This window comes from Toxotes jaculatrix, chromosome 14, assembly GCF_017976425.1.
Source record: "Toxotes jaculatrix isolate fToxJac2 chromosome 14, fToxJac2.pri, whole genome shotgun sequence".
NCBI classification, from domain to species: domain Eukaryota; kingdom Metazoa; phylum Chordata; class Actinopteri; family Toxotidae; genus Toxotes; species Toxotes jaculatrix.
The window spans coordinates 5,489,382-5,515,212 of NC_054407.1; the positions used below are offsets into that span (position 1 = coordinate 5,489,382).

Consider the following 25,831-nt stretch of genomic DNA (forward strand, 5'->3'; position numbering starts at 1 on the left):
TCACAGTGAACTTAAGCACTGTGACTTTCTGCTTATTTTTCAAGGAACAAAATGATGTGACCTTTTCTCTCTTTTCACATGGAAAATACTTCACACAGACGTTTAATTACAGTGATTTTCTATCATGACGACATTTTTAGACCTTTTTTTTTTTTTTTTTTAATAAGCAACAAGCCATAAATGCAGCTCGGCTACCCACTGCTAAGCAGCCTAACATTACTGTGTTCTCTTTCAGGGACATGAAAAAGTATATAGAATTACTACAAATGATCATGTGACTGTATATTTAAGAAATACTGTACCTTATCCTGAGCATACAGGCCCTCGGGCATTATTCTCTGCTGGCCCATACCCATCAGAGCCACCTCTAAGGCTAGAGTCAGGTACGACTCCCCACCATCAGGACTGCCCCACACTGGTACATGGTGGTAGACTGGAGGTCTGGGTTCTCCCTCTGAGGGTGGAAACAAAGTAAGGAAAGAAAGAACAAAAAAAAAAAACATGTTTAATAAACACAGTGAAAAATGTCATTTCATAAAAGAGCACACTGCAACGATTTGTTTGCGACCACAGAAAGGAGGTGAATTACCCACAGCATTTATTACTGAAATCTGTCTTAATACACTTCTCGCATGCCCACATGTACATCAATGAGCCAAAATATGACCACTCACAGATGAAATGTTTGTACAGCGAGGGAGTGATTAAAGCCATATGTAACATAATATGAATGTGGGACACTTGGTAGACTGTACAAATCTTAAGATGGCCGCTAACCCTACACCAGTGCTTGACAGCTATAACTGAGAACAGATGCCACTAGAGTCTCAGCTGTTGATTGGTGCCCATTTGTTCTGTGTTTCTCCCCCACCCCATCACTCTGCTTAAATCCCCTCCAAGCAACAGATCGCCTCAATCCTGTTTATTCCAGGGATATGTGCATGTGTGTGTGTGTGAGTGTGTGTGTGTAGAAATATAGGGAAAAAGGAAACTGCTTTTATGGACTAAACCCCAGTGCTAACTCATTTTTATTTTTCTTTTGTTTTTTTTTGGGGGGGGGGGGTCAGTCGGTTTGTCTGATTGGTTGATTTGAAAAGATCAGAGAGAAAAGTGCATTTTGATTGGCTGACACATAGTCTGGGTACGCCCCCCTTTTGACAGATGTTCCCAGCTGTCTTCCAGAGGGAAATAAAGCATGGTGACCGGGCTACACACACACACACACACACACACACAAAATAATCAAACCACTCTCCTCAAATTCCCAAAACAACAAAAGACAATCATTCACTCTTTTTTCCAACACACATAAACACACACACACAGACACACACACCAATGAGTGTGCCAGTGGTCACTGCATTGTTTGAACTGACAATAGTTCCCTGTAGCCTGGTAACAATGGGAAAACCCAGCCCCTATTCTGCTTTGTTGCAAAGGCCACTGGTGCGAAAAAAGGCCCTGGGCAGGGTGAGAAATGCAAATGGCGACGGGTTCTATACATACCACACACAGACAAAAAAAAGAGTGTGGTCTAAATGAGCAGGGTGTTCCAGCCCGAGCCATTCATGCTCTGCTAGTTTATGGCTGTCTGCAGCACAATAGCGCCTGGTCCTCATATAAGAACATGGAGTCTGTTGTCTAATGAGTCACTGCTGGTGAGCCCCATCACCTCTGCTCAGGACTGAACTGCATCAGCTGGTGGAGTGCGCCAGGAATTATACATTGAGGCTGTCAAATAAGCTCTTTGATGAATGTATTGTTGCGTGAGGAGACTTGGAGGAGTTTCATGGGTGAATATGTATTTTGCGGAGGTACATGCTAAGGCTTTAGCTTACTGTAGTGAACAGAAGTGCAGTTTAGAACCAAGTCAATGGAAGTGCAGCAGAACAGGCAGTGGGCATGGGCAGCTGCCTTGCTAGCGTCTACCAATAAAATGCATATGAGGCATTTAGAGAACAGCGGTAAATCGTAGCTACAGAAAGTAGTAGCATGTAGCACAATATTAGTACTTGGCTCATAAATCCTTTCAGTCTTGCTACCTTTACCTCTCATTTCCTGTCTCTATAATAACTGAATATTGTCCTGTTTCTGCAGCTCTGACCAGCTGTCTTTGCTAATGGCTTATAATGTAAGTGACATAGGAAGTGAAACTTCTTTTCAGCTTTGCTCACCATGTCACCATGGTAAAAAGCCACCGCAAAATGCCTTTTATTAAAACGTTAAATAGAAAGAATTAATTCACAGCTACACTATACATTTTAGTGACTCACTTCTTGAGCTTGTAGAGAACAAAGAAAACTCACAAGGTCATTCAAGACACCAACTACTTTCTATGCCTAAAACTCAACTCATGACAGCCCTTCAGATATATTCTGTTGAGAGCAGAAGCAAATCCTAAAAGAACCTTCACAAACGCACACGCTGAGATGATTTCTCGTGATCATTTCTGATAATAATTGCCTTTAAAAAAAAACTCCAACAGTACAGAATCTTTGTTTTTTTTACCTCCAGTGTCCATGCTGTTGTCGTCATCCACGCGGCAGGTTTCGGTGAGTGTAGTGAACAGACAGCCAATCGGGTCTAAGGGATGACCCACCCAGCCTTCCAGGTTGGTGGTGGAGGTCACACCCCTCTGGAGAAGCTCTGACGGAGGAAGAGACGGGAGAAGTAAGACCAATGTAAAATGACTGGTCAACGTACTGCTTCATTCAGCACACAGCACAATGTGTGTGTGTGTGTGTGTGTTTTACCTTTCTTTTGGTGTTTGTAGATGTCCATCTGTCTCTGCTGTTGGAGGCGAAGTGTGTTGATGATGGCTACGGCCAATCGCAGGGCTTCCCTGGAGTAACCATGTGAACGCAGGGCGTCGACGCGAGCGCATGCTGTCGGGACGTGATCTGTGTGGTCGACAGGGAGAAAAGGTGGGTTCAGGACAGCTACACACACACACACACACACGCACACACGCACACACGCACGCACGCACGCACGCACGCACGCACACACACACACACACACACACACATTCATAGAAATGTACCACCCCACCCAAAGAAACACTTCACTATACCCAGTCACAGATGTGCATTTTTCTTCCAAACTTTTTCACTCGCTTTCGCACTAACAGACATAAAAACACACACTGTGGGACAGAGACACACACACACACACACACACACATTCACACACTGCAGTCTCAGCAGAACGCCAGTGTGTGTCTGATAGCTGGCTTAAGTTGCAGAATCTGACAGATCTTAGCTGGAAGCTGCTTACTGCAGATACTGGCCTCAATATCAGCAGAATTACTCTGTGTGTGTGTGTGTGTGTGTGTGTGTGTGTGTGTGTGTGTGTGTGTGTGTGTGTGTGTTGGGTTGGCTTTCAGTGGAATTAGAGATTGTGTGTATTTTGAAGTGTGACAGAAACACTGTCATTCCTCCTGAAAATGAAGTTTTTCCATACTCTAGCAGCACAGGGATTGTGTGTGTGTGTGTGTGTGTGTGTGTGTGTGTTGCTCAGTGCCTGTTTGTAGCCTGAATAAATAAATTATTTGAGAAACTAAATTATAATAGATGTGTGCACTCATACCTTGCAGAGTGCAAATGATGCAATAGGTAAATACAATCATTTTTCCTGGAAATGAGTAATGAATTAGGACTTTACCTAGCCAGAGCGGCAGGCCCTGTGGGTTGAACAGCAGGCTCTCCCCCTCTCTCTGGTAGGATGGAGACATGTAGTAGTCACTGCTGATGATCCTCTGGAGGTGGCTGTCCTGCCAGTGGAGGTCACAGGCCTCGATGGCCCGACTGAACACCGTCCTCCTTGGCCTGGACAGAGAGTCTAGAGAAAGACAAAACAGACACAAGGGATCAGTGAGAGAGTCACATCTTTCAAGATCAGAGTAAAGCAGGTGTGTATTTATGTTCTGATTATAAAGTGTGTGTGTGTCTTTTCGTGCTGACCCTGTGCGAGGTTGCTCTGCGGCAGAGCATTGGTGATGTTCGGAAGCTCACTGCCGTAGTTGCCGTCCTCCAGCGGGCAGACGTCCATGTCCCCCCACTTCTTCAGCTGTTTCAGCCAGCCGCTCTTCTCCTCACTTTTACAGTGGGGGTTTAGCACTACGCACACCCACAATGCACCTGGGGAAATGATGGAAGGCAGAGGTCAGGACACAGAGCTTTTGGAGAGCTGTTTAATAGTTGGGTCCTAAATGAACTGACTACAATGATGCTACAGTGAAGACTCTTGTGTATTTCCTTTTCATTTTCCTCAGGCCTCGAAAACATAAGACCTTTTCAATCATTCATGATGAAAGGAAAGGACATATCACCATTCTAAAATGTTTGGCTTCAACAAGAGAAACCTCACAATGCTGGTATTTTTGACCAAAGGATTTTTTTCTATCTTTATTTAAAGGTTTTCTTCACTACACACAACCACACAAATCCTTCAGGAATTTTTTGCATGGAATTACAGTTTCAGACCGACTCCCTAAAATTAATAAAAATTGAATCTGAACCCTGATTTTGAATTCCTAATATAAAATCATACCATAAATGAAACCAGCAAATTTCAGAATCAAAAAACCATGCATCCACAGTGATGACTGCAAAATGTTTTTTAATCACTGTCACTACAAAACAAAGAAATTGAAACTGATAATTATTTTGAATTTCAGAAATTAGACATAGCTCATGATCTTCCAAATAAAAAAAAAAGTTTGCCTTGGCCTTTTAACAAAAACCAGGGTTGTTACATTTAATAAATCAAAATAATCTTGGACCTACCAGCTGACAGTTTAGTGACCTTCTCCGCATTTAACTCACCTTTTCTACATAAACCAGGCTCAACTGTCAGACGTCTGCATCTGAGAAATATTATCAGGCCACAGACCCTGACTGTCTGGCTGTTATTTCTGTCTGTGTCTGTGTCATGATCTCCCTCGCTCACCCAGGAAGTGTTCTTATTGACCTCTTAAATGCTGAGATTGATTGCAGAGAAGCTGAGCAGCCGTATTGATCGGCAGCCTTTATCATTCACTCAGTGCATGGAGCGAGAGGAGAGGAGAGGAGAGGCTCGAGCAGAAGGAGAAGCTTCTGACTGCATGACCTAATAGCTTACTGACTGGATGAGCATTTACCTGACAAGGTGACTAGATATTTGTCTCAGTAACTGACTGGACGCTTCCGCTGGCCTGGCTCTTTAACCTGCACTGACTGACAAAACAACTAACAAGCTGATTGGCAACATGTTAAAATCAAAAACAAAGACCCTTTTGTTCGTGTGATTCTGTTTGTGTGGGACGTCTCTCTGAATATTCTTACCCAGCTCATCCCAGAGCTGCCGACACTTATCCGTCATGCCCGTGCCCTGCTGTCTCCATAGCGACAGACGAGGGTCCGCCATAAACTGTTCCGTTATGAGCGTCAGCATTCGGGCGCCGTTGGAGTCTCGCATTCGCAGCATCTCCCGCACCTGGAAAGACCCGGAGAGTACAGCTTTAGTCTTTATGTCATCCACAATAGTTAGCTCATCCATCTGGTTCTGATGTGTGTCCTTATTCAGGAGAGAAAAAAAAAACACTTGGAAACTGTGTGTGACTGTTTCTGAGACGCACTGAAGATTCATCAGACGAATCATCTCCTGAGGTTAAACATGAACACACAGGTTCAACCAGGAGGTAAATAAAGATCCAAGTGGAGGCAGGCAGCTCAGGAGAGAAGGATGTGTCCAGAACCCAGATATGAAACATGTGAACACATCTACTTTGGAAATGGAAACGATGGAGCATGATCTCTGGCCACACACACATATCGTCTCCTATACTTAAGCTTCAAAAGTTGACTCTAGTTCTAAAACCATTTGAACACCCCTTAAAATCACATTGAAAAAAAAAAAAAGTCTGGCACTGAAATGGAGAGCTCAGAATATAGGTCGTGTTAAGTGGGCTTGTTTCACTCACACAAAGAGGAGCACTAAGAAAGCGCATTTATTAAACCTCTGTAAAGCCTTTGAAGATTTGCAAACTTATATTTAACCATATGTAAGACCTGTGAGTTTCAATAATACACCTAAAGAAATCTTAAGATGTTCTCCGGACCCGTGAGCGCCCTTTTTCTTTGTGCTATTTTCCATGTGGGAAACCATACTTTCACATGCAGAACGGACACAAAGGAGCACAGTCTCCTGTGAATCACCATACTGTTCGACAGCACAGAATATGGGGTGAAAACGAAGTAAGGAACAAGTAGAGAGAAATTCTGACTCAACCTTATATTGTGGCAAAATGTTGTCGGTTTTACATAAGGATCATTATAAAAAGCACAGCCTGTGAAAACAGTGAGATAATGTATGTGTGATTGTGGAGGAGCTTTGTTAAATCTGAGAAATCGAGAGCTTAGATGTTTTTTTACACCTGATTATTATGATTATTATGATCATAATTATTATTTTTTATTATTTGTACAGAAAGCCTGTGGGTAAGGGTCTAATGAAAGAGTTTGACCCATCCCATAGCCTCTGCTGCTTCAGTGTGACCATTCTATGTTTAACATTTCATTTCACTGTGACTGGCCCCTGACACAAATTGTATTTTAGTGTAGTTTCAAAATGATCACTGGTGTGTTCAGACAGGCTGCTGGTGAGAAAAACATTCATTTAAGGACTACATATAAATTGCCTTAATGTACATACTGGTATTTTCGGCATTATTAATAATTTAAACAACTGAATCCATCAATAAATCTGACAGTGAAGCAGAGGAAGGAGGCAGCGATGTGTACCTTAGCAAACATGGAGTTGAGCTGCTTCCCAGAGCCGTAGTATCCTCCCTGGGACAGAAACTGTTTGACTTGCTCCCTGACTTGATCCTCATCCAGATGCCAGCAGTTGTCATCATCAATGCTGGCGCCTGCAGTCGGGTCCGGAGCACCTGAGAATACACACGCACACACACACACACACAGACTTAATGAGAGGCACACACAAATCTATGTAGGTACACAGAGAGAAAAGCTGAACCAAACTGAAGACAGGAGCACAGTTTCAATCTAACATTAACATCCTTCTCACATCATCAAAGCTGCTGTAAACAAAGTTAGGTCTGTATATTCACTCAGTCACTCCATTCCTTCCTGTCCTCAATTCATAGCCCGAGAAAAAAATAAACAGATGGTGACCATGGGAAATGGAGATCACTTTTAAATGGCCTCACTCACAAAAACACTGTTTCCTTAGCTTTGTAGTGACATTTCAGGATCGTTAGCAATGCCATCCTGAAAACAAAAAACAACAACTCTGAGTTCACTTTAAGCCTTTGCTGATGCTCCCTGCTCTCGTTGCTATTTGTTTAAACACTTAACGTGAAAGTACACCTACGTGACACTTAAGAAAAGCTGCTCTTTTTAGGCTAATCACACACTGAGGGAATATAAGGCCAACTTTATTTTTCTTCTTTTTCTGCACTGAGTGTGTGTGTGTCTGAGTAATACTACAGGGAAATGTAGATATGCTCTAAAGGGGGAAGCTGCTTTGATCTAGCAGGAAGTGAGCTGAGGAAAGCCCAGAGATGTGTTTCCAACTGGCTGGGAGTACACTGCAGCACACAGCAACATTCCTCCATCAAAGCCAGCCTCGCTCCTGGATCGACTGAACTTCAACCCCCATGATCCCCCTTGTCAAACACAGAGAGGAAACACAGCGCGAGACTTCCTGGACAGGAGAGCCAAAGAATGTCAACATTTAGCGAGGGGGGATGAAATAGAGAAACAGATAAAGAGTTTTGTTTGGTGAAAGGATGTGTCTCCTTTGTCGTTTCCCCGATGCATGTCTGTTGTGGTTCTCCTCTCCTTTTTCATCTCAGTACTTTCTCCGGCCCTTTCATCTTTCCACTCCTTTCCGTCTCCTCTCTCCCATTTCCCCAAGTGCTATTTCTCCTGTCTCTTCCTCTCAGTATCCCATTCCTTTCCACGCTTCTCTTTCTACCCTCTGCTGCATCCATTTCATCACTGAACTTCTTTCACTCTGCTTTCTTCAACATACCCCTGCCACTGGAAAGAGGTAGCGACTGGAGAGTGGGAACTAAGAAATCAAACGAGCCATTTGAAGCCTGGCTTGCTGCTTCGCCGGAGTAATCAGGGGCTCTGACGTATAGTAGGCAAGCATACAGCATGTTTTAAGTCTGGAAGCTTTTAAGTCTGGCCTGTTGCTGTGAAGATATCGCTGCAGAGGAAGGACAGAATCTCCACAGAGCAAGAACTTTTCAAGAATTAAGAAAAGCTCTGCACTTTCCTATTGACTGCCATGTATTTATGACAATAAAGGAAATCAGTTGTCGGTGGATTTGGTGGATAAGTGAAAGTTGCTGTAAAAATCACAGTGCTGGTGCTTTTTTTTTTTTTTTTTCAACCTGAAACCAAACAAACACACACATGGACTGAACATGTAAGCACAAAAGTTGCCTTCTCACCGTGGACCTGGTTGATCTCGGAGTTGGAGGAGAGGATCTCATCTGCCAGTTTCTGAGCAGTGGGCAGCACCTCAGTGTGGTGGGCTGTTATCAGATACTGGACCAGCTTCTGCAGCTGGTCTCTGTTCATCTGGAACAACGTCTCTGAGATGGGCAGCCGCAGCTTCACCTGCATCAGACACACTCATAATGTCGTAGCTGGAACAGACTTTTGGTCATACATGTTCTTTGAAAACACACAAATGCAAATATTATAATATAAAATCTAGAGTTCTCCCTTTAATTAGGAACAAATCCAAACTTTATAAACCTCTAAAAGTTGCATTTGTTCAGGATTCAGTCCTGTTATTTACAGACTCCTGGCACAGTCACTGCTGGTCTTAGGTACGTATGCTGTAAAACGTTATTTTCATCATTTCATATTGTCATGAAATAAAATGAAAAAAAAATGTCACTATATTTTTTATTAGTTTAATTTGTCATGGACATATTTGTGTTTAGGCACTACAGTTCCCATCATCCTTTGAATAATGAAAATGCTGAAGTTAAATAATACAGTATTATAAAAATGTAACATTTTGCACCATGAAAACCAAAATCCATTAGCTATCAGCACTTCCTGTTTGCACTGTAACCACGAAAGTACAGACAACAAACTCTAAATTATTTTTGGTACTCAAGTAAAATAAACAGAGCCCTATTTAAACTTCTTTTACTTGTTATTTATTGGTGTTTATTTTTGATGGACATCTGAGAAACCACATCACTGGAAAGTCACAGATTCCAGCCTGAACATGAGTGTGTGTGTATGTGTGTGTGTTCTGATATGACTCAGTTAAGGGTTGTCGGGTGATAAAGGTTAAGAGATTAAATACTGTACATGGTGATTATTACCTGTTCAGGCTTGCGAATTCGGTAAAGAGAGAGCGCCACCACATGAGCGCAGTAGAAAATGTCCCGGTTCCCACAGCCACAGGTGACTGAAGTGATCTTGCAGCGATCGAAGCTGATGGCCACCTTGTAGGTGACCTCTGGCTCTGACGATGTGGTGGGTTCAGTTACTGTGCCACTGAGGTGAAACCCTGAGAAGACACACAAGAAGGAAGGGAGGAGACGTGAGCTTTTATTCACTGGGATGCGTAAGTAAAATTAAAACTGCATAAAGGCCTGTGTAAACTGCACGTTGACTTCAACTTCCTTTGTTCATGTGTGGACTAACAAATAGAAAAAAAAAAAAAGAGGAGGAGACAAGGAGCATCTGTGGTAATCTGAGCCTCTACAAACATACAGAGTGAACCTTCAGTACAAAACACACATTTTAATGAGACGTCTCCAACAGGGCTCTGTGCCATCTGATACTCTCTCCTTATGTGTCTATGCATTTGTGTGTGTGCAGTGAAAAAAGAGGTTGCTAGGGTGGGATCGTTTCCTGCCCACACTTACTACCCCCCCCCCCCCCCCCCCAACCCCCACCCAGGATAGGAAGTGTAGTCGATTAAATAGCTGAACGTTAACTCTGCTTTGCATAGTTAATCTTTACAGGCCTCATTCACCAAGTGGACTATTTGCTGTTGGCCACTGTTGGGCTGTTGTTGAGCGTCTGTGGCTGACCGTTGTAGTTTTTGCGGCATGTCAGGCATCGTTGGCTCTAGTTGGCCCTTACAAGCAGCCGTTTGGCCTGTTTGGTATGTTGAATGGGCTGGATGGATTCTGAACGCCGACTATTGAGTCATTATTCCCTCTCATGCATGTGGAAGTCGGCCCTCAGCAGTCCAACAGCTACATCCCTTGCAATGAGTGCAACTGCAACTCTCAACAGAGGATTGAAACTGAATGAATCAGCTTTTTCTTGGGTGCTATTTCCTAGCCCAGAGTCCTAGCACCTTAGAAAGACCCCAGTGACCATGGTGACCCAGTCCAATCCAAGCTGGGCGACATGCTGAGATAATCAGTTGACTTCCTCTGGGACTCGTGGCATAGCTCTTTAGCAAAAATGTATTTTATTTTATTTTTTACAAACACATTCCTTCCAATGGATCTCAGACATAAAATATAGAGCTATTATTAGAGGCTTACCAAAAATGATGTCTAACACCAGGAGGGTGTCAAGCTTTGGGTCTGGATAGAAGCTTGATGAATGAGAGAAAAAGAACTCAGCTACAGAGCACCTCAAGGCTCTGTCCTAAGAATATTGTGTAGCCATACGTATTTTCCCCAGAATCAATTATTATCAACATCTACTCAGCTGTACTTCAAAAAAGGTAAATATGCATAAAACCAAAAAAAGTCAGTGTTGAATACAAAGTTACTGGGCTGTTAGAAACTAAGATTAATATACTTTAACTTTTGTTATATAGATTAAAACATAAAGAACAAAGGAAGCCCTTTCATTCCTCCTGTATAGCTGGTATAGGGAGCCTGTATAGCCCAGGTACTAAAAAAAATAATATGAATTAAAAACACGAACAGTGGAATAGAAAAAGTAAAGGTGGAACAAAGAGCAGGGTGAGTAAAAGAATGGTGAGTGAGGAGACGGGATAAAGGGGACGAGATATGAGGAGAAATGTGAGAGGAGAACAGAGAATAGAGGAGGGGAGAGTGTATCTGCTCTGTCCTGTCGTCTCACAGTGACAGGTCAATTATTTATGAGGTTAGGTGTGTGTGCGTGTGTGTGTGTGTATACACATTGGATTACTGTATCTCACCAAACCATAGCAACCCCACTGCTGCTTTCACAGCTAGAAAGTCAGGAGAGAGGGAGAAACATAAAGGGAGGACGAGCAAGCTAACTGGAAAGCAATGATATGGCTATTTTGGGCATGGGCTGAACAAAAGTACACGACTAAAGTTCTGACAGACCAACAAACAGCCGACGCAAACGCACATTCACAGACATGAACAATAAAATGCTGGGGTATGGGCCAGCATGGTAGAGCAGCCTAATAAGTGCGTGTTTAACCATCTCCCTGGCAAAAACCCACAATAGGTTTGTCCCAAACCAAGTGCTGTGAACACACACTCACAAGGGAACAGACACACACATAAATGCATGCACACAAACACACAGCGATCCAGTCAACCGCAAACTCTTTTCACTACTACAGAAACAGATAAAAAAAACTACAGGAGTGTCAGGGAGGAAACCAGCGACCACATGGAGGGTTGAAGAGGACTGGTGCACAGATTGTCACACAAACTGACCAAAGTACGTTCTGACCAAACTTGTCAACGCGCCACATCCCACCAGCATACCAAATGCCCACTTTTCAGATCAACGTCTCAACCTACAGTACTTTCCGAACTGCTGACAAGCAATTACATAAACAACTAACCAACAGATACAATAACTAGGACAGCGTGTGACCAAAACTAGCCTCGTGAAGGGGCCTGTGCTTGTGTAGGTGTGAGGCTACATGTACAGGTAAGAAGGGAAAATATATATATATAATATGATCAAAAAATTCCAGTTTTGATACTGGTACAAGTGTACAACTGGTATGAAGTTGTATACAGTGGAGCAAATAACTGGGTTTGCAATAATATAACATTATGCTCATTTGGCAGATGATGGTATTTCATTTTCATACTGGTACCTGTAGCAAAAAATCTGCCCCACAGCATCAGCATCACCCAGCAGATTCTATTTTTAAGTTCTATTTCTGCATTTGGCCAAACCATCTGAACTACTCACTAATATACCCACTTACTGTCTCAACCACCGTCAAAGCGCATGAATACCACTGACTGACCTATTGACCGACATTCTGGCAAACTGACCTAGCTGGCTCCATGCCAAAAAACAAATCAACTTGCTAACATGTCAACTTGCCACATACCTACACATGCCTACTGAACAACCTCACAGACAACACCGTCAACCAACCAACCAACGTGCCCGATCGATTAGCAAAGGAAATCGACTGACCAGCACAAACTGTCCACTGAGCCAAACAGGGCATCTGACTGTGACAGGGAGGATGAGCGAGACACTGAGAGAGAACAGACAGCAGAGGGAGAAAGAGAGGCTGATGCATCTGCCAGTGATAGACATAAAGAGTCCTCCAAATTGTTGAAATCTCTCTCTCTCTCCCACTGAGTCCGCCTGTTCGACCCATCTTTGTGTCTTGCAGCGCATGGTAATATCATAAATGTCAGAAAAAGGCTTTCCATTCCTTCCCTCTGTCTCTATAATGGATATACCTGTAGAGCCAATTTACACTAACCACAGCTTAGTGTAAGGGAGTCCAGATTTGATCTTCCAGTGGCGAAATCATCACAGCGGAGGGCAAAAGATCAGGCAAAAATCAGGGAGAGTGCATTTCTTAAAAGCATCGGGGGAACATTTGAGAGCTATCTTCCCTCCAAGCTGTCTAAATAATGTCTTGTCAGTCATCAGCTATCGCTGTACTTGTCTCTAGAAATCCAGTCTAGCATTTCAGATGAGTGTAGAAGTTTTGATGGCAGATGATATCCAGCATTCAATCTTTCCCACAGCTGGGAGTGCTGCCTTCCCTTTCTCTCTTGGCTTCGGACCTAGCTCCCCCCTTCCCTCTCCGTCTGTGTCTGTTAAGTTAAAGCCTATTGTTGCTCAGGCCACAGGGATGAATGTGACGGTGACACCGCTGCTCTTTTCACTTTCAATCAAGTCTAAAATGGCTCAGACACAGTTCACAGTCCGTCTGTCTGACACCCCTCACCCCACCCCTCCATCTTTTGCCAGTTTTCACACATAAAACCTGCAGAGATGCTGGGTTTAATTATCTGGTTAAGTTAGCAGTTTTTGGCATTCACGTCTCAGTCCTGTCTCTTCCTGTGCAACATGGCCATTACTAACAGATTAGGCACCACTCATGCAGAGAACAGACTTGATCTCCTGTCCCACATGGCAACAGCAAACACAGATAGGTGAGTGCCAATCAGTAATAAAACTAACGCTAACTAACAATATTAACAGAAAGGGACCAAGGACAAAACCTTGAGGTACTCCATGGCTGACAATATTTCTTTCTCCCATTCATAAATTTGTATATAGACCCAGGGCTTGGTGATTCGTTACTCAAAGTCTCTGTGTCAAACTGTGCCCTATGGTTTTTGGTTTTTTTTTTTGTGCCGCTCTCATGCAGACTGTTTCTGTGTGTGTGTGCGTGTGTGTGTAAACGCTGAGGGAGACAGTGTGTCTTCAGCAGATGGGGATGCAATGACACTTGATAAAAAAGATTCTGCATGAGACAGTCTGCGCTCACACACACCAACACGCACATAAACACAGTGAACAAAACGACCTTTTCAGAGCCTGTCTGCTTTTGTTCTTAATGCCACAGCGAGCAGAAAGACAAAACGATGCAAACCAGTCAGTGATATTCACAGTAGATATCTCTAATCTCTCTTTCTCTCTCACACACACGCACACACACATGCATCCTAGCTATGGGTCTGGTTCAGCAAAACAGATGAATTTCTAACAAAGGTGAATTAGGAGTGTGATGTGTGTAAACTGGGAGTGTTGCCAAGTACAATGATTTGGCCTAATCCTTAGGGAAAGTCACATGGCCCTGTGTGTGTGTGTCTGTGAGTGTTTGTGCGTCGTCTTTTTCTGTATTTTGATGCAGATATGCACATTTGGCCAGAAAACCTACACACACCGTGTGTGCCACTGACATATTTAATGCTGAAAAAAGTGTGTGTGTCATTTGTTGTTATTAACAATCACGCTTTCAATGTGCTACACGTTAGGGATGAGCATTTCAAGAAAAAATACCATCCGATATTACGATACATACGATTTGACCATTCTTTGAAGAAAATAAAACAACCACAGCAGTTTCCCCCACCTCGCATTAAATGAGAAAATTTATATTTTGCATGTATTATTTGCATTTCAATCAAAAGACTCCACGTCATATAAGTAGGTAAAATCCTGTTGCACTGTTGTATTGATGTCTGTGGGAAATAAAGAGGAATAAAGAGAGAGATCACCATTGTAGGTCTTTGTATTGTAGTTAGAGACCCCCCCCCATGCTGCCATGTATGTATGTATATACACACACACACACACATATACACACACTCCGCCTCTCCTCCCTCCCTCCCGATTGTACACCATCTGTCACTCGATGGCAGCCCCACCCACACAGAAGCTAGTCAGCCAATCAGGAGGCAGAGAGCTCCCCACACTCATAGGCCATTAACCCCTAATCAGCTGGGGAGATGGAGCTGGGCGGTGAGCCAAAGTGTGCATGTACACACACACACTCACTCACCCTCACACACACATACAAACAGACCATAGTCTTATTCAACCACCGCCTCACCACAGGCCTCACAGACAGACAGACAAATCCCGCCCACCTCTCAGGGTGGATTTTAAAGTTCAGGAAGAGAAAATCTTTGATTCCATTCACACACTTTGCCAGAAGCCACTCCTTCATTTTGCCACCCACACAGGACCACTGCATCCCCCATCTGGTAAAGTCATATGGATTGGTGTCAAGTTATAGGAAAACCCAACAGTAGGTGTCTTGGTCTTAGCTGTAGGTCCACAATGAGCCTCAGGAACAGGTTTTTCCTGAAGGATATTCCTTCAATTGGGGCTCAGATGATAGCCGTGGACAAAAAAACACTCAAAAATCTCCCATAGGTGTTCAGTTATTTCAAAATCTGGAAACTGTAAAGGCCAAAGTATATAATTCCTATCCTTTTTACACTATCTGAACTCAGTGACCCCTTGTGTTCTCTGAAGAATCATCTGCATTCATTAGGTTTCTCCACTTATTTATCATTTCAAAGTGAAACCTAAATTCAGCCTATTCATCAAGACACAGGACCGTTTTCAATTTTAACACATAAATCATACTGGTGTATATGTGGGACAATAAATTACAAGAACTTATAATGCTGTAAAATGTGTCACTCAGTACATGTTAAAGTCACATTTTTTTTAAACATAACTCAAATTTAAGATGGGCTTACCACAAACAGAGACCACACCTCACTAACACTTCTGAACTATTGAACAAAACATTCACCTTCAGGGAAAAAGAGCACTGATGCTTTTTTTCCTGCAGCAAAAGGCTCATGTTTAATGGCTGTGGTCATTGTTTGGGCCGTCATCCACAAATGAAACTGATCACAAGATGTGATCTGGAAGGCTGCATTTCCCAGAGATCACCTGACAAACATTGTAGGTGGGTTGATGATGTTTCTCATAGTGTGTCTCGTTACAATAGCAAGAACTTCAGTTTGGTTTACTCGTCCACTATGACAGAACACAACCAATTAAACACACACACACACACTCTCCTCAGCCTCCTACAAACTGTCTCTGAACGCTTCCCTCACGCCGTCTACATCAATGACACATTACTATTTACTCTGATCAAGAAACTCCATCTTCAGCAGAAATACATCCAGTGAAAAAAAAACACTACCACGTCTCACTGCCCCTTTCCAAAAGTAGCTAAGGATTCATCCTCCTCCAGCAGCCAACACATCCCTCGCAGCCTGCAGCCCTTCCCATCTCCCATCTGTTCTGACAGCTCCAAGGTTAACACAGCACCCCCCCTGTTCGCTCTCATTCACACACACAAGGCACCCACATGGTCCTGTATTCAATCAGCCATCTATCTCCACGCAGCAGACGTGCATAGGCACACACACACACACACAGACTCGCACACACTCGCACACAATGAGTACACTGAATCTTCTCCTCCCCTACACCTATCCATCCATCCAGCCATCCTTCATTCACCTATCCATCCTTCCATCCCTCCCTCCTACAGTGTTTGCTGATGCGATAACAGTTGATTGATTCATTTGTGATTTCCCAGCAGCCCTGTCCCAAACACACACACACATACACACACACACACACACACACACACAAAATCCTTGCTAACCGCCGGGACTCATTTGTCATGATTACATTGAATTGATTCCTTGATTTGCTCCATTCTGTTGTGACGAAGGGAGGAGAGAACCAGGAGACAGGGAAGAGGGGGGGGGGGAAGAGGAAGAAAGAGAAGAAAATGGGGGAGAAAGGTTTAATCAAGTCCCTTTCAGCTGATGTGTCACTGTAGAAACAACAAGAAAGGAAAAACTGCAGATCTGACAGAGCTGACACGGGTGGAAATCAGCAAAAGGCTGACGTGTCAGCCCCAAGTTCCCAACCTGATTGAGCAAAGGGCAAGGAGAAAAGGAAAAATGGGGGGGGAACGGAGAGAGAAGTCTGGAGGGGGAGAACGTAGCGCTTGACATAAACCAGATTATTCTGAAAAAAAAAAAAAATCAGCAAAGTACTTATCAAAGAGAGATAAAGAGAGGGACAAGGACTGATCAAAATCATCAGAATGAGGAAGAGCATGTAAGACAGAGACTGAGAGTCCTGTGTTTACACACACACACACACACACACACACACATGCGCATGCACATGCACACACAGGTATGTTGCTTCAGATAAAAGCTGTAGACATGAATGGATGAAGAGAGGGACGGCATCCTTTCCTTCACGACATCTGAAATTCAATCAAGGACTTCATCTGTATAAACTGAAAGCAAGCTATACAAGCTGAAAGCCAAAGTGGTCTAATTCAAGACTTGCATACATCCTGCTGTTAATGGCGAGTCCCTTGGTCGATTCATGCCATTGTGAGCGTGCGCTACACTAGAACGAAGGTTACTGGGAGAGGAGAAAAGCCATAAATGCTGCTTTCAGCTTAGCAGGAGAAAAAAAAAAGAAGCACCAAAAAACCTGAGAGCGAAGAGAGCAGAAACGCTTGTACACAAACAAAAGAAATAAATTATATGGAATACAAAGCTGAAGCTGGGCTGACGTGAAGCAGAGCTGGGGCCTTGGTACATGTGTGTCACACCACACAGAAACTATCCTTTCTCCAGTGTGTGTAAACCTTGTTCACCCAAGGCTAAATTAGAGATAAGAAGGCCAGGTTTTATTTATTTATGTTTATTTTTTAAATTTTTTTGCCCTGGCCCGTTGTTTGCTCTGTTTTTAGTGTAGAGGCCTTATTGTGCTGCGGCCTTGTCTGGCCACACACACAAAAAGATGAGCAAAAGCAATTTAACACGCTGCAGACACTCAGAGACAGACTCATGCAGGCGATAAAGCCTACATTCACTGGTCGAAAACTCGCACCTCCAGCTGAGATTTTACTTTTCTTTTTTCCTCCGTATTTAAGACTTAGTGTTATCTCTTATTCATAACCCTCGATGCAAGAAATGTAATGGCACATGAACCTAGAATCTGACAGCAGAGTGATGAAAACCTGTTACACAAGGGGACAAGTATCAAAGATGCAAAGGTTCAAAGCAGCAACAGCAGTTGAGAGTTTAACTTTATGCAAAAGCACTACGGTGCACCGGACGGCAACTCAATCGCACTCGTGTGCTGTTAAACGAATCCACAGAAGCGTCCTATCACCCAGTCAGAAACTGCTTTCACATGTCAACTCTGAACAGAGTCCGGAGAATCAGGTCCAGAGAAGCTGCCCTTTAGCTCCTGCGGCTCACAGCTGGAGATTGTCAGTTTGAGGCGCGTTTTACATTTACGAGAAATAATCGGTTTGGTTTAGGCGAGGCGCCTGGGTACGGCGTGCAGGAGGCAGGATAGAAACGTCACCAACGTGCGCCCCCCTCGCTCTCTCTCTCTCTGAATTCTCTGAACAACGACCTGCTCTGTTCGCACACCGTTCAGCGGCTGGTTCAACTGATTCGGACACTTGCGTTCACACATACGGCTCCTCCGGGTTAATGTCTGGAAAAGTTCAGGGCTGCGGTGCATGTGTGAAAGCAGCAAGAGCTGAATATGTAAATTAGATGCTCGACGCAAACTGAAGAGCAAATATGCCTGAAGGCTACAAAATCAGTGAGAGCCAAGAAACAGCCTCTGCCTCTTTGTGTCTGTGCGTGTGAACGATCTGACAAGTTATGGATTTAAATGTATGTCTGTGTGCGAAGTGTTTATTATATATCGGTGCTGTCATCATGCTGTACTGTAACTAGGCTACTAAAGTTTTCCCATGCAGTTAAAGTGGAAAAAAAGAAGCACAAAACAACGTGGGAAAATGTTCACATCCTAACATCTGATGAACTTCAGGACAAGCAAATGCGAGACATGAGACGTGTTATTGGAATTGGTTGCCAAAGCATAATTTTGATGTTCCCACAGCAAAAGGTATAATTTTTGGGTTAAAACTTTACAATGAACCTAAACACTGCAGCAGTTTGTGTGATAATCATCACAAGTTTTTTTTCTGCCAACCTCCTGGATCATTTTCAAATTCTATATTTTGGTGAAACTTTAGCGGAAAGTAATTTCACTGTTACTGTGGTAGCTAGAAGCAAAAACTGGGACAAAAAGTGGGACACGTGTAGAAGACAAACTGAAAATGACCCCCAAATGTCAGTGTATCACTACCTTTCCTCCAAGTGGAAGAGAATAAATCCATAACATGATATGGACACACAAACAAGACACACCAATAAATAAGAATATGAAAGGAGTCGACAGCTGTAAAAGGTCACCGCGCTGGATTTACCCTCCAATTACCAATACACCATCTTACCAAAGACATGCACGCAGAAACACATTTACATTTGCAACACCAGTTAGTGTAATCACCCATACACAACACACAGAGACACACACAGAGACACAAAATACACATGATATCTGCCACATGCAAAGATCCTTCCCTGCAGCAAACCATTCATGTGGAATGTATGTGTGTATCCTGGTTATCTTTGTGTGTTAATTTAGCAGAATGTGTTTGTCCTGCCATGTGCATCTCTGTAAGCAGTGCATGCAGTGTTAATGTGGTTATGCACACACACATATGCACATTCACACACATGGATTTCCTGCTTGTGTTTATATGCCAAGCCTGTTGTCTCTGTCTCTCCCTCTGCTGCTCTTTTGTCTCTTCCTTCTCTGTCTCTCTCGCACTTTGCCCTTTTCCTAAACCAGCCGTGGCCTTCGCCGTGGTTTTTGTTTAATATGGCAGCATGCAACGCAAAGGAACAACCATCTGCCATATGCATGCAGCCGCCGTCTTAGGAACAACAAGGGCTGGCATCACAATGCCTCTTTAGTCGGTGTGTGCGTGCGTGCATGCATGTGTGTGTTTGTTCTTCAAGCGCAGTCTGCAGGGCAAGATAAGTATGCATTTAAGAGGCTTATATTTCATTTCAGGAACTGAAGGAGACAAAATGGCTCCATTCTGAGTTGGCGGACACAACATAAGGAATGGCGAGGTAGCAACAAAAACAGAAAAGAAAGAAAAAAGCTGGCTCTGTCGCTGTTTGTGCACATACACAGAGGAAGGAGGCACAAAGCCGAGCATTTGTAGTTTGTGCACAAACACAATTGAGCACAAAGCTGAACATTTGATATACAAATCCAGCTTTATTAATCAGAGATTTTGTTTACTGTACAGCTAAAAGCCAGTATCTGATGAAAGGAGCCAAATCAATGTCTAAAAAGTGAACAAAAGTAACTTCAAGGACATTTCAGAATAAGTGAATATTGACCTAGGCTTGTCAAGCAGGCGACACGTTCTCTCAGAGGCTCTGAAGAAAGACGTGCTGCAAAAGCAGACAAAATTAGCAAAAAACAAACACACGCAACGCGAATAACTGAGCATCTTTTTGATGATTAGCGGTGACTGAAAATGGCCCATGTATAGTATGTCAACAATATTTCATGGCAGAAGCTGGCGTGTTTCAGCTTTACTTCTGACAAACACGAGCTGAAAAAAAAAAAAAGACTTTCTGACTCGCAACTGATTTACAGACAGTTAATTTTAGACGCTAACATTTGTGGAAGGTGAATCACTGTTTGGATTCTGAGCATACCCAGGGACGTGAAAATAAATGCTGGTGGTTTACTGGTTAATCTGGTTGCCCATTTACCATAGTAACAGCTAGTCTCACTGGGGTTCACACTGAACAAAAGAAGCAGAAATTTCTGACATGGACTCAATTCAATCCCTGCTGGCAAATCTGAAAATAAATACTGACTGTAGGTTTTGTGTGATGTTTTGGGCTGCGTTTCCACAAGATATTTTCTTCAGTTCTTTCTGGGAAAATATTTTGTCTAATGCAAAGGTCGTGACATTTGTGGTTTTGTTGGACTGTCTGCATGTCTGAGCTTAGGAACCTTTCCGCCCCCTGATTAGCCTCCACCCCTACAGAGCTGATCAGTTGCACAATCATGCATGAAACATGAATAATGAAATATAATGAAAACAGCTTGCAAGCCAATATACAAGCTGACGATCCACACATGCCCTCTCTCTCTCACACACACACATACATACACACACACACAATAGCTCTGCAAGGGTGAAACTCTCATTTATCCATTAGCTGAAAAGCAATCACAGATTTGCACAGACACACACACACACACACACAGAGGGGTGGGGGACTTCTGGTTGACTTCATCAAGCTCTCATCAAGCCAAGCCACCATATGGGGATGGGGCCCAAAACAGAGGGGGAATGGATTGTGTGTGTGTGTGTGTCTGTGTGTGTGTGTGTGTGTGTGTGTGTGTGTGTGTGTGTGTGGTGTGTGTGTGTGTGTTGCAGAGATCTCCCCTCCTCCCCAAAATGCAACAGCAACACAAAGGAAGCATGCATCACCAAATCAGCTTTGTCTTGCATGCATTATGACGCTGCTGTTACCCCATTAAGAAGACCCCCCTCCCTCACACACACACACACACACACACACACAGAGAGAGAGACCCCGAAGGTGTGTTGAGCTCAAAACAGCTGAAGCAAAGCAAGCAAAGAAATGATGAGGGCCAGACACTCTGATTACTACCTCCTCCTTTTTCTGATCCACACACACACACATTTCTCCTCACTCCCCCATTGTGTCTTTATTCCTGTCTCTCTAATTTCTGGTCTTCTCTTCCTCCCCTACCTCTCTGTCATCATGGTAACTGGCGAGCCAGCATGGCACCGTGAAAATCCTAAGAATCCCCACTCTCTGCACCCCCTTCCTGCCCGCTCACACACACACACAGACACACACACACACACCGTGTACCAAGGCCAGCTTGCTGACATAGGCAGACAGTCGTACATGGGGCATACATTGAATTTTAATCTGGGCGTGACCTGCTTTTTCTTGGCTTCCCCCCCAGGTTCCCTCCCCTACTGGCTGCCCCCACAGAGTCAGCCTTTCACGGGCGATCACAGCCCCTCCTCCCCAAGCACCGCCCACCCCGACACCCCCTCTAAGACCCAGGCTGTAGGCCTCGAGGCTGGGGCCTCGCCTGCCATTGTTAGCCCACAATGGGTGAGAGGCGGCTGGCAGGCAGGCTGCAGCCAGGAGGCCTTGTGGAGGAAGCCAGGGCAGAGAGAGGAGAGCGGCCACAGGAGGGGGAGGATGGATGGATGGAGGGGGTCTGGCTTGCTTGCATGGGCATATATAATGATAAACCTAATTTCTGAAATGAACATGAATTGAAGAGACAAACGACGAGAGAGGGAATTAAGTACCATAGACGGAACAAGCCATATCAGAAAAATGTAAAAGAAGTGAGTAAAGGGTGGTGGTGGTGGTGGTGGGGCAGCTACAGAAACTCAAACAGGCTGTGTGAATTATGCAAGCTCTGTTCACAAAGCCACTGCTGCATTATACTGGACGCAGCCTTTCTACTCCATTGAATCTGCTGTCTAAAGCTGGGATCAAGCTTAACAAAGTGGGCTTTATTCTGCAATGGAGGTTATTTATATCAAATAGAAACATCTGTCATTGCAGCCAGACTGTATCCCCAGCTCAGTTATCACTTTGAGATTTACAGTCAGGCTGTGTTCAGATGGACATTAGCACGGCCTGCTCATTCGATTCAGTGAAACCACTGCACTGGCACAATGGAGTCCCCGGCGCAGGGGACACAACAGACCTGGTGGTCCTGACTCAAGAGGCAAAAGATCTTAAGGTTAAACGGTAATGTAACGTCGTCCAGCTCATATGCAGGAAAATACTAACATTTTGTTTCGGTAAAACGGGGTTAAATTAATTTAAGGCTTAGATATAAAGTGATCATATACTGTATATTCTGTATCACTGAAGTTACATAATGTTTTCCCAGTGACTGCCATCATATTTATATACTCTCCATGTCTGCTGCAGTAGTTTAAGCACATTTCCTCTAATTTTCTAATCTTGGAAACTTTGGGATCTTTCCTAGAATTAAAAATACAAAGTTGTATGAGTTTAAACAAGGTTTGGCTGCACAGGATTAGTTCATAAGGACTTTCCTACCAGTGGGGACATAGGATTGAAAAGGTTAGAATAAGTGGTTGTTGAATGAAACGTGATTCAACTACTTTTTCATTCTGGTGAGCAGTTTAATAGAAATCTGATGTTTACTGAACAGCCACCTTGTATTTCACCTTTGAAAGTCGGAAATACCAACTTCAGTCCAGCTCTAACAATCACATCAACAAAAACTACCACTGAGGCTTCAGCAACCCACTGACCTGCAGTATGAGAATACACTGACTGTCAACAACAAGTACGAAGGAGTGACACACAAGGTAAAGTTTTGAGCAGCTCAGACAGGAAATGCTGCAATGCCGCTTTAAAAACACTACAGGATTGCTGTCAGACCACAGGCCACGTTTGAATGGAAAATAATCACACAAACACACAGATACACACACTCACACAAGCAATCATCCAATAATGTCAACTGTCAAACACACAAACATGCAGCTGTACATCAACACACACACACACACACACACAATAGTGGCAATCCAATAATGTCAGCTGTCATGTACATAACCGCACACAGGCATGCGTGTGCATGCACACACGCAGACGAGTCGTGGGAGCAATCATCTGATAATGTCAACTATCACGCAAGGACACACATCACGCGTGCACATGCACACACACTCACACAGCCATAACAAAGGAGGGGAGGATGATAAACAATGCTGCACAATGCTCTTTGGCAGAGACTTGAGTTTACAAAAGAAAAGGTTTCCAGTCACTAGATATTCATTCAGTGTCACACACAGACACACACACACACACACTGCTGGGATGAGAGAGTGGGAGAGAGACCTTTACAACATGCACTAGGGGACACACAATGCCAGGCAGACCATTCTCTCACTTACTCTATTCAGTCATTCAGTTGCTCTTTTCCCCCCTCTCCCTCTCTCCATTAATGCACTTTAAAATAAACCGTTTTGCTGGATGCATTTTTCTTTCTGTCCTCTGCTCTCCTTATTATTAAGATCTCAGTTATTTATCACCCAGTTGGTAATGTAGGACAGATAGGAGGGATCGGGCTGTACCCGTTGGCCTGGCTCAGTATGGCACCACACACGCACAAACTCACACAAACACACATCACATCCCGTCACAATAGCCTGGATTCACACAGTGCAGGGAAGGCTTGAGATTGAACAAACAGTGATGCAAGCCTTCCAATCCCCTCTGTATGGACAATGAACGGCTAGTAACAACGACCCTGGGGCTAGAGTTGTATAGATGTGGATGTGTGTGTGTGTGTGTGTGTGTACTGTATGTAGATATGTGCGAGCATGTGCAATGTGGGTGTGCAAAGCTCAACCAAATGATTATCCAACTCATGGCTCTTCGAGATTAACACCTCAAACTGTAAAACCTACAGAGAATAATTAAAGCTGCACAGCTGAACATTTTAGTGTCTTTCAGCTCATTGTTTTGTTTTTGTCCAGCAAAATCAGTTAGAGCAGGTTTTTAAAAAAAACTAAACTTTGCTGAGCAAATGAAGTATAAAAAAATATGCTACAACTACCACTGACATTATATAAGACCAGGATCAAAATTACTTCCAGACAAGCGACTCTTTACTTTAAGCTAGTATGAAACACTTTGCAGTTGTTCACAGAAAAACTACAAAGACATAATGCAATTCAAATCCTCAACCTGCTCATTGGACCCCAAATCAGCCACTTTTTCAGAGTGAAGTGTTCAACTGTCAAGAGGCTGAAGCACTAGTATTAGTCAGTCATTCACAACTTTCTGGTATTTTCCCCCTGGCACTGAGAACTGCTATTGTGAAGCTTCTTTCAATACAAGCAACCTAGACCTACATTCTTTTATGCTTTGGTGATTTCTTTCAGCAAAGTCGCTGAAAAACTAGTCCTTAAACAGCTAAGCCTTTCCTTAACTTTATCCGTACTTTACAGAAATAGATTGTACAAATGGCTTTAGTGTTCACCACAGCAACAGGACAGCTCTGAATAAAGCTGTAAATTACCTGAGAGTGAACGTGCATCATAAGAGACTCCTAATTTTAGTACTTTAAAATGTAAGCACTTCTATTCACATATTTGACAGTAAGATGCCAAATAATAATTTTGATGAATGATTATGCCTACAAAAGATTTTAAAGACACAAATTTTAATTACTCTGTGCCTCTCTGCCATTATCTGAAGTGGTTTGCTGATGTAACGTGGGGTCCCCTAGGGCTCCATTCAGGGTCCTTTGTTGTTTAAGGGGTCACCACTTCTTGGATCGTCCAACAGCATCTGAAATCCCTCCACTTACAATGTTCCAGCATTGAAATTGTGGGGGGGATTTTGCACCATTATCCATGTTTGAATGATTATCTCACCCCCACTCTATGACAGCAGGCCCACAGTGAGGTATTTTAAAACAGCTATGAGCACCAACATAACTGGACACATCATATTGCTTTGCTTCACCTATACCCTGGCTTTTTGCCTTCACTGCACACGCTGAACATAGGATTGATGTTGATAGCTATGCCAGTGACATTCAGTTGTACATTTCTGTATCACTGTGACACATGATTGAGTGCATGGATTATAAGAGCTACAGTATTTGCAAGTCAACAAGGATTCCAATAAATATACAAGTGGAAAGTCCCAGAAAGAGAAGCTATGCCCAAACATGAAGTGGCTCAAACAAACTGTGAATTCCCAAACAAAAGTAACCTTGATGCTGTTAATAAAGTTTTATTTGATTGGAAATGAATTCTGTCTGAATTCCACAAAACTCATTTACTTCACTACTATCAGTGAACGGAATCTGATGAGGGTGTATTTAGATGTCTCCTCTCGAGGTTTCCAGTGGTCTGGGAGGAGGACGACCTCCACCCAGATGTGGATTTTGATTGTTGATTTCTGAAAATCAACATGTTCCTGGTGTGCGAGCTACAAGAAAAGCATCAAATCTCACTGTAGATGCTGCTTTGGCATGTTTAATCCCTAAGATCTAATCAGCCAATCCAAGGTAAGCAAATGCCCATGCTGGCACAAACCTGATAGTCAAGGTGAGAAGGGAAGAGAACAGTGAACTAATTGTTA

The 25,831-nt window shown here is 43.4% G+C and overlaps 1 protein-coding gene across 2 annotated transcripts in view; it reads right to left on the reverse strand.

Annotated features, from left to right (window-relative positions):
- zswim5 (zinc finger, SWIM-type containing 5) overlaps nt 1-25,831 on the reverse strand; it is a 60,545-nt gene that overhangs the window by 8,345 nt on the left and 26,369 nt on the right. For both annotated transcript variants that reach the window (XR_005895254.1, XM_041054956.1), the window contains exons 2-10: nt 9,362-9,549; nt 8,468-8,636; nt 6,783-6,931; nt 5,325-5,475; nt 3,963-4,139; nt 3,664-3,840; nt 2,754-2,900; nt 2,509-2,646; nt 303-454 (exon numbers count right to left, since the gene is read on the reverse strand). Coding sequence is in view for 1 of the 2 variants with exons in the window: in XM_041054956.1 (XP_040910890.1) it covers nt 303-454; nt 2,509-2,646; nt 2,754-2,900; nt 3,664-3,840; nt 3,963-4,139; nt 5,325-5,475; nt 6,783-6,931; nt 8,468-8,636; nt 9,362-9,549 (1,448 nt within the window). In the remaining variant the exon portion in view is untranslated. The remainder of the gene's footprint in view (nt 1-302; nt 455-2,508; nt 2,647-2,753; nt 2,901-3,663; nt 3,841-3,962; nt 4,140-5,324; nt 5,476-6,782; nt 6,932-8,467; nt 8,637-9,361; nt 9,550-25,831) is intronic.